The 10,123-nt window shown below is 35.9% G+C and overlaps 1 protein-coding gene across 1 annotated transcript in view; it reads left to right on the forward strand.

Annotated features, from left to right (window-relative positions):
• Positions 1-9,797, forward strand: part of LOC108575468 (sex determination protein fruitless-like) — a 12,713-nt gene extending 2,916 nt beyond the window's left edge. Inside the window, exons 4-5 of the mRNA XM_017938283.1 lie at positions 3,493-3,616; positions 9,466-9,797. Coding sequence (XP_017793772.1) covers positions 3,493-3,616; positions 9,466-9,761 — 420 coding nt within the window. The 3' untranslated portion in view covers positions 9,762-9,797. The remainder of the gene's footprint in view (positions 1-3,492; positions 3,617-9,465) is intronic.
• The last annotated feature ends 326 nt before the right edge of the window (positions 9,798-10,123 follow it).

A 10,123-nucleotide genomic window follows, 5' to 3' on the forward strand; every position in this document is an offset into this window, starting at 1 on the left:
AATTAGTTATCATTTAAGCAACTTTAGTTTTTAGAATTTGTGACAATTAAAAGTATAGTTTTAGTATGATGTAAATTTTAATATTAATGTATATTCATTTAATTATATTTGTGTTATATACTGCTTTTATTTCAGCATGTTATTCTTTTATTTTGCTGTTGCATTTTATAATTAATCTATTTTATTAAATTAATTTTTCACGCATAGCTTCTAAGCTATCCATAAAATCATGCGATGTATCAAGCAGAATATGGCAAATATATGAAGTTTCGTTACTGTTCCCAAATTAATGATTTTCTACTATTTTCCTACAACTACTCAGTCCAATGAAACATGGGAAGGAAGGGATGTCTAAATAGAGATACAAAATTGGCTTCTTATATGCTAAAAGACAAAATCAAAGATGTGTTGATTAAACACATATCCTTTCCTTCTCTGTTGACAGACTAGTGTGGAGTGGGAAGTTCAAAGACATGGGAAGAGTGACGAAACTATGGATGTACAGAACATGACCCAAAATCAACCAGATCCCGCTGTGATACAAGTTTCTTGCGAAAGCACTATCATGGCTGGAGGTTCTCTGTCTATCAATATGTCAGGAACTACATCCGATCGTTACGAAAATTCTTACAAACCTTTGAAAAATCAATCTATGTCTTTGAAATCAAATTTGTCCAAAAGCAATAGCGCAGAATTAAATTCTCTACTCAGTTCACTGTCAGAAAGCAACATAAATGCTAAAAAGTCTTACAATAACAATGATCTATACAGGTCAATAATTATGAATCCACAGCATAGTATGTCAGTACTTCAATCAACTTTATGCAATATTTCGCAACGCTCTATTTCTCAAAGTAGAAAAACTGGTAGATTCAAAATTGGTTGGTTGGATATGTATTCTTGGCTTCGGTATGATAAAAGATCAAATCTGATGTTTTGTAAATACTGTAGGAAGTGGAGTGATTCAATACCTGAAATACGGACTTCATTTGCTGCAGGGAATGGTAATTTTAGACTTGAAATTGTGAATCATCATGATAAGTGCAAAGCTCACAATTTGTGCGTTGCTAAAGAGAGCGAAGCAAAACAAAGTTATACTTATATCATGGAAACCTGTTGATTCTACGTTATAATTGCATCTTAATCGCAGCTGATTTGTGATTAACTTTGCTCAACTAAGCTTCAACCTATTTCAATAATTAACAGATTATCTTTATCATGCAAAATAAGTTTTGTTTGCTGTGAAAAAATGTTTATAAACATTTTTCACTTTCAGTTAATATAACGCCATATTTGCACGTATGTTCATAATTATTTAAGATTGTGCAAATACTGTTAGGCATACCATGATTTCAAAAGATATGAATGTATGTTACTCGTTTCTTGTCAAAGGTATGTTCATACCATAGTATTTTGGAAAGCTCTTTAATATACTCTATCTTCCTATACTATACTCAATATTAATTATATGTTCAAATAATACTTTTTCTGTAATGCAGAATGTATAAACACAAGTTAGAAAATGTGCCTTCTTCATATTTTGTTTTTAAAAATTTTCATTACCGTAAACAAATCAATTAATTCAGTATATTTTTTTTGTTGGTCTTATACCTCTTTTACGAAGTTCGTACGATCTATTTTTGATCCAGCACGTGGAGTTCGGAAAATAGTGATGCACTTAGTATGCAATATTATACACATTTTATATTTTTGATTGAACTAAGAATTTTAATTTTAATGTTATTATAACATTTTGTAATACTTTATATTGGTATAATTATCTCTGTCATCTTCTATAAATAATCTTTTAATTCTTAAACCTTTTATCTTTTTTATTCCAAGCGCAAAGCACAAAGCATATGCTAAAATTATTCGATTAATTTTTGTTTGAAATTTTAGATATTTTAGTAAGTGTTACACGATAAAAGAATTTTATAAAAACAATAGATTACTTAGATATTTGTTTGATGTATCTTGTTAAAATGCAATAATTATTCGAATGCAACAGAGTTAATGTTGCGACCGAAGAAATATGTATATACATATATACAATTGCGGTCATTAATTTCCGGCACTTTTAGAACAGTCTAACTTTTTTTAAATTGAACCAAAACGATTTAAGTTTTTTTTAGAAGTTATAAGGATTCGTTTACTAGATGACGTATACAAAAAATGTTGAAAAAATTGTAATATGTTGGAATCGCGAAGAAAATTGTAAAGGTCATTATTTACAAACTTTTTATCTGAGCTTATTGTGAAAATTTGAAACATACGATTTGTAGATTTATGTCAATTATATACATGCTGAAAATTTCATCGAAATCGTTTAACGTTGCTAGGAGCTATAAACGGTTAAAAATTGTGTAAAAATCTCTGTTTTCATTCTTACATCTTTGGATGCCTGTCGTTCGTTTCTGCATCATCCGATTTCAATGAAATTTTCAGCATGTACATATATAATTGATATAAATCTACAAAACGTATGTTTCAAATTTTCACAGCAAGCTCAGGTAAAAGAGTTGTAAACAGTGACCTTTACAATTTTCTTCGCGATTCCAACAAATTACAATTTTTTCAACATTTTTGGTACACGTCATCTAGTGAACTAATCCTTCTAACTTCTAAAAAGAAACTCTAATCGTTTGGTCCAATTTCAAAAAAGTTATACTGTTCTAAAAGTGCCCGGAAATTAATGACCGCAACTGCATATATTTTTTTAAACGAAACACATCTAATATTTAACGCATAAGAGTTCGCGCTTTTACAGAGTGAACATAGATATATTAAAATTTATATTCACCTGTTCCCAAACACAATATGTTTATGTAATATATATTTACAAAGTTGTAAATTTTTTACGTACGTTGTTAACCTTGAAATATTGTTAGAAAGAAACGAATTGCCAAAGCATGAGCATTTCTGTGGTAATGTGCTTCTATGATGAACATTTTTCACGTGGAATGTAAACGAAAGTCGAATGTTCTTGTTATAAAGTATGCTAATTTTGTCATATATAAAACATATAGATAAGACAAGTTATTTTTTCCCTTCATCTGTTATTATTCACGATGTAAATAGTAAATAAAACACGACTGTTATAAATTCCGTTTCATTATTTGCATGCATAAATAGATTTATATTTATATAAGTATAGAGCATTTTTGTATATTATTTAAAAAAATTAAAAAAAGAAAGAAAAAGAGAGAGAATCGTTTAAAAATAGGTAATATCTTAATACAAGTCAATTATTTTTGCCTTTTTTTTTTTTTTTTAATTTTACGTTTCCAGATAAACATATTTGATTCTCGTTCGAAAATTAATTAAAACTTCTTTTTTCTTCTATCTAATCGTTGCTTGTTGCGGTGTCAAGTACGCGAAAATGATAGCAACAAAGTAGCATATGTTTCACGTAGCAATGAAATTTGTAGATAAGAACCGCGAATTATTACTTTCGGCAGTTGTATTTATAATGTATAATCACATCGTGTGCAGGGTCATCCAGTTGGACTGCTAGGAGAAGAAGGAGGAGCTACAACAGGCACGCTAAGCGATGGCGTGTCAGGAATTGAATCGTCTGAACACCATAATCCCCCAGAAATGCTCGACGGACTTGATGGTAAGACCAACAAATATTTATCATTACGATCAAAATTACATTTAGATTTCACATGTTTCCCTTGGCTCGTTCGAACACTGTTGATATAGTCGATAACCTTTCAAAATAATATTTTTGTTGATTTTCGTGACTGTATTTCGGTTGCAATTCTTGGCAACAGGCTTCTTTTTTTGGAAATTTTTTTTTGGATATTACGCGTGAATTCGAGGTAACAAAAAAGTAATGGCGGCGAGCGGCGGAAATACGCGAGATCTAAGAAATCGAGGGAGATGTGCATGCACGTTTGCAAGAATTTTTGCGCGTCGAGTCGTACATAGGCGTACGAAGCGAGCATCCCTCTATTTCCAAGTCTGGCAAGCGTAGTGAGTGGTAACCTCTTTTTAGAAAACACGAACAACTTTCTTTGCTACGACGTATCCTGTATATGTGTATATATATGTGTGTGTATATATATGTGTATATATATGTATATATATGTGCATGTATATATATGTACATACATGGACCAAAGACGTGTGTGTTCGTGTATTATATATACATATATACGTATATATATATGTATATGTATATATGGGCATAGATGACACAATATTCATCGTTGGTGTTGTGGTGATGGTATCGTGCATTTGCTATGTCACTATGTGGTAGTTACAGATCCGTAAGTGTGTTAATGATACAATAGGAAGTACATATAAATATATTTCTAACAAAACACAGTTGGTTTTTTGGGAAGTGGTATCGGCAAAGTGGACATTCTTTCTCTGTTGGTATCAGCAAATGGACAGTACTCCTGTTTGTCTGATTTTTTTTTCTTTTTTCCCTTTTTTTTTTTTAGACAGTTTGGCCGATGATCGCGTACATGGTCCTGTATGTGTTGCGTTTTTGTATCTGCTATTCTACACGTATACATTTACACACATATATACACACGTATACACGCTTCCATATACATTACGCACATGCACATCTACCGGTAGATTATTGTGTGCGTGAGAAAAATAGCGGAATTCAGTACAAACGTGCGCGTGAATGCGTGCGTGCGTGCGTCGAATGTGTCTAGTTGCGTGTGTGAACAAATGTATATACGTGTGTGTGTATAGATATAAATTTATTTATAAACGAAAACATGCATACACGTATATATGTGTACATTTGTTACATGTATATATGTACGTATGTGTAAACATATATACATAAATATATATATATATATATATATTTATAACCGTAACTAGCGATCTTAATCTTACATTCTCACGTGTCTCTCTTGCGCTGTTTGTTTTAACCTATATCGCAGTATACGTAGAGTAAACGGAAATAGTAGCAACAAAATATGATACGCGCGCTGCGTTCTGGTTATGCATATATATACGTGTTTGATGAATCGAATAGAAACGTCACACCGGTTCGGTAGCAAAGCGAGTTACGTAATGCGATCGTTTCTGATGATAACCGTGATAATTTTCGAAGCAACTTTCCTCGTAAGAGTCTCTACCGGAAGCACGTTGCTTGTTCCGGCATTTTTAGTCAGAGAGCAAAAGAATTTTGTTGCTAAATTAACAGTCCGTTTACCATTTTGGAACCTGTTGGCTCTCGATCTTGCTGAATACCATCGTTGTCATCGTCGTCGTTGTTGTCGTTGTCGTTACTGTTATTGTCATGGTCGTCGTCGTCGTCGTCGTCGTCATCATCGTCGTCGTCGTCGTCGTCGTCGTCGTCGTTGTCGTCGTCGTCGTCGTTGTTGTTATCGTCCTTGTTACTGATTAATTTATATCATTGTTCGTTAAGTAGCAAAGGATAGACGAAGTATTCTATGTTTATTATTCTAGCAACGTTACGTGAATTTTGATATCTTTTCGCGATGCATCTCGCGTGTGTGTCAACGTATATAAACGTCGACGAATAAAGTAGTAGCGGCACTTTTTGATAACTCAACAGAAAAGAAAAAAGAAACACTTTTCTCTACAAATATGAGCATTTGTCTCGTTGAAGTATTGCATTTATCAGCAGCTCTCTTTACCAGGGTTTTTCCGCTTGCGTTGATCCTTTTTAAACGGAAGTCTCTTATTTTACTTTTCGGTACCTCTTGTTATTTTGCAGTTTTTCTTTATTGTTTCTCTCTCTCTCTCTCTCTTTCTGTCTTATTTTTTCCTTTGTATCCCCCCTCCCCCCTCCCTCAATGTTGGTTTGTTCTCTTCGGTTGTGTGACGACGTGTTGTGCCCGAGCTTTGCGTTTTGAATTGTTATTAATTTTGGACAATGATACATTATAAGATTGTAGGTGTGCGCTTCTTTTTTCCTTTACGTGACATGAACATTTTTATTTATACATCTATATCTTTTAGTTACGAGTAGGCATCTCTAGACATGTTTTATATACAGGATGGGGCAAAAACTTTGTCCACATGGAATATATTCGTTATTTGTAATAATATGGAAAACTATTATATACAAAACTTGCATGATGTGGAGGGGGGCATCATACGATGTAAATACTTTTTACGTGGATGAAGGGTTTTCAAGGAGATATCAAAGTCTACTCCATTTTTCCAAATGGCATGTTATACTTTTTCTTTCCTAGTAGGATACGGATGTTTAGATGCCTTCAACGACCTGCAATACAAGGTCCTTCGATAATAAAGGAGTAAAGTAACCAGTCTTACATCATAAGAGATGCTTGAATTAGTGACTGTTAGCATCGGCGCAACATTAGAATCGTCGGATTGCTGAAGTACGTACACTTGTTATTTCCAGATTAATTGTACGATATACTACAATGATTCTTTGCCTCATATCTTCTGACGTTTTCAGTTTTTTCTGGTACCCAATATTTTTTAATGTTCTCCAAAGAAAGATATCAATGGTGCTCCGCACATTATATATGTATTGTACATATAGTATGAGCTACGCTCAGGAGGATCTTCCCGAAGGGGTGGGCAGGACGTGTTGGAAACATAAATACGTGTTGGACGTATTAAAACATATTGTGTAGTAGGAAAAGCCTCAACACTAGAAAATATGAAGCAAAGAATCATTGCAGCATATGTTACAATCAATCCGGAAATGGTAACAAGTATACGGGCTTCGGTAATCCGATGATTCCAGCATTGCGCCGATATAGACGGACACCACTTTGAGCACTTCTTATGATGTAAGACTGATTGCTTTACTCCTTTATTTATTATCGAACGATCTTGTATTAGACGTCGTTGAAATCGTCTAAACATTGGCTATTCTACTAGGAATGAAAAAATATAGCTTGCCATTTAAAAAGATGAAGGTGGCCTTGAGGTATCTTTGAAAAACGTTGAACCATGTAAAAAGTATTTACATAACATTATGTCTCCTTCCATATCATGGATGTTTTGAATATAACATTTTCCATATTATTACAAATAACGGAAGTATTCCAGGTGGACAAAGGTTTTGCCCCACCCTGTATGCATATATACGAGTGTGGTGTTTCGTAATGATATCATCGTAATATTGAATTGAGAGAATCCCCTCTTTTCTGCAACCTCTTTGACTTGATCGTAGAAGTGTGACTTTTATGAGAGTTATATACACGTCTATATATACTCCATATACATAGATCTATATATCTTATCATGAGTCTGGTAGAGATTGTCGGTAATTCTAATAGTGACCTAACTAACTTAATTGAAACGGGATCTTGTAATTCCAGGAACATCAGGAACTTGCAAAAAAGAGAAGGATATAAATAAAGACAGTCAGTCGAAGTTAGAACACTCCAACCTCGGTACGGAGTGTTGTAAGCTCTGCGGCAAGAGCGTAGCGAACATAAAAAAGCACATGAAATCACATTTTCCCGATAAATATCAGTGCCAGATCTGCATGATATCGTTAACGAGATCTGACAATTTGAAAAGGCATATTAAATTGAAGCATGGGATACGAGAGGGATCATTGATATCGCCGTTTATGCGTTTAGAGCACAAACACTTTTTAGCGAAATCGGAACCGGCTTACCTCACCTAGAATTATTTACATTTACGGGCCCGCGAAACGAACGACGAAGAGTAATAGCAAAACGTGGGCAAAATCATGTGTTCAGCTATATTTCTACATACACACACACACACATATATATACACTCATAGGACATCGAAGAAATAAGAGCAATAGGCGGACATCGTCGAACAGAGAAAACTGAACCCGAGATTGTCACGTAAAGCTCTCGCGTTGCTCTCGCATTCCGTGACACAGCCAGAGTGCGCGAATCACGTTCAAGCTGTGCTCTTCGTCGTGACTGTCTTGTAATCTCGGCAATCATTTACCTTATTTCTATTAGCGAGTGATGTGTGAAGTTCGCTCGGATTAATTTTAATCGTGTTCTTCGCTTTCCTTGTTTCTTTAAATTATTCCCCTAAGGAAAATTCAACTATTTATTGTCGTACGTCTATTCACCTAGTTTTAATATTTAAGGACTCTACTACTACTACTATTACTACTGCTACTGCTACTGCTACTACTACTACTATTACTACTACTACTACTATTAAATTAAGTAAGCGTCCGAATAGAAACGGGTCGTTCACAAAAGAATCGACCGGTAATTATTCCTTGCACCAGTGTTTGCCGTAGAATTCAGGCGATCCCTACGAGATCTCACAGAGTCAATTTCGAGTACAAAGAGGAAACTATGTGAAAAAAAAGAGTGTCTCCTAATCGTGTTCGTAGAATACTACCTCCCGCGCGTGTCGTGTTCGCGTGTACACGCGAGGATTGAAGCTTTTCCTCTCGAGCAAGCGAAAACGCCAAGTTTCGAAATGTTTACGTACCGAACGAAAGGTTTTCCCTTTCCCTTACCCCAAACGAAAATTGCCGTCACCGTTGCTGCTGCCCTTCTACATACACGCTGCGCATGGAACTGAGTTTTAGCAGAGAGCGCACTTGGCGGGTCTGCACGGCTACACGTTCATTTCCGTCGACAGGAGAAACCTCGAGATATTGCCTTTGATTAGATTTGCATAAGAGCAGCGATACTTTGGCCGGCAAAACGTTGCACAGGCCGCTTTTCCGAGGCGAGAGGATGATTTCCAAGCCGTAAGGAAATTCCTCTCTAAATTGCTCGTAACGCGGGAGCGGCGGGCTAACGAAACGGCGCCGTATTCTAAGAGTATTTCATCCAGTTCCATGCCTGATGTGCTGGTGCATGCAGCACGCGCAACTTTGTATCTCGTAATGGCTGTCTTGTTTTCCGCAGGTGAAGAGAGGAGATCAGTATTAAGTAACTATTTATACGCCTATTAAAAAAACAAGAGAGAAAAAAAAGAAAATACCAAAAAAAAAAGAAAAAAAAAAGAACGAAACGCTGATTCTCGTGGGCCGGCGTAGCTCGATAAAATAGTCATTATGAACTAGTCTCTGAGGTCCGAAGGCTGTTGCAAAGAACAGACTTTTCTATAGAGGTTTTTTTTATGGTGCCTTTCCATTGAAAGTACAATACTCGACTAATCAATAATCGATATAACGGATATATATATATATAATATAATAAACAGCTATGATATCACCGTGTGTAATATGTAACGTGCGACCGGTCTCTTTTATCGACAGTGCATGACATCTAATAATCGAGCATCGATCTTTCTCTGTGCTCGCGTGCTCTACTATGCAAACACGCACATATACAGAGAGACACACGAATACGTTAACGAAACATACACACGGACACGCTGTCGCTACCTATATGTAACCCTTCCCTAGTAGAGTGAATCTGATCAAAGCGAAAAGAAAAGAGCTCAGGGGTAACGGAGTGAGGCGGTCTCTCCGGATCGAATCACGTCGATGGCCGTTTTTCACACACGACTTTTCTCTATTTGCAGATACGACACTTTTAACCCCTCAGGGCACTGAGTGCGCGCCGATTACGTACATTGAGAAAGTTAATCTGTCGGACTTTTTCGAAAAGCTGCCGTACACGTACACTAGCAAATGCAAACTATGCGGTCGGGTCGTGTCGAATCTAAAGAATCATTACTTGACGCACAATCCAGGAAATTATGTGTGCCCGCTGTGCGGCTGCCGTAGGACCCGGCTGGATAACCTAAAGGGTCATATTAAACAGAAACACCCCGAGATACAGATAGTGCAGAAATCCAGCGGCACAGCTCAGACTTGAACCGATTCATGTCTACCTATCTTCCTCCTTGTAATCCCCCCCTCTGTAACGAAGGGTGTCGAGCGTTCGAGCATTTACAAACGCGTGTGGTATTCGGTGAAATCAGGGATAGTGTAGAATAATTTTTAAACTCTTGACGATCGCCTAAATTTTTCATTCTATTTATACAGGATGTTCCAGCAATCGTGATACAACTAGGAAGGGGATGATTTCTTATGAAAAAACCAGTCGATATTGCACGATATAGTTTTTGCATATGAGGCTTCGTTTTCGAGAAAAAGGACTTTGAAAATTTATCGAACTGACAGATTTCTGTACAGACGGTTGTTTCTGCTCGTGCTTGTACGTGTAAACACGGGTAA

The sequence above is a fragment of the Habropoda laboriosa genome, unplaced genomic scaffold, assembly GCF_001263275.1.
Source record: "Habropoda laboriosa isolate 0110345459 unplaced genomic scaffold, ASM126327v1 scaffold259, whole genome shotgun sequence".
Lineage (NCBI taxonomy): Eukaryota > Metazoa > Arthropoda > Insecta > Hymenoptera > Apidae > Habropoda > Habropoda laboriosa.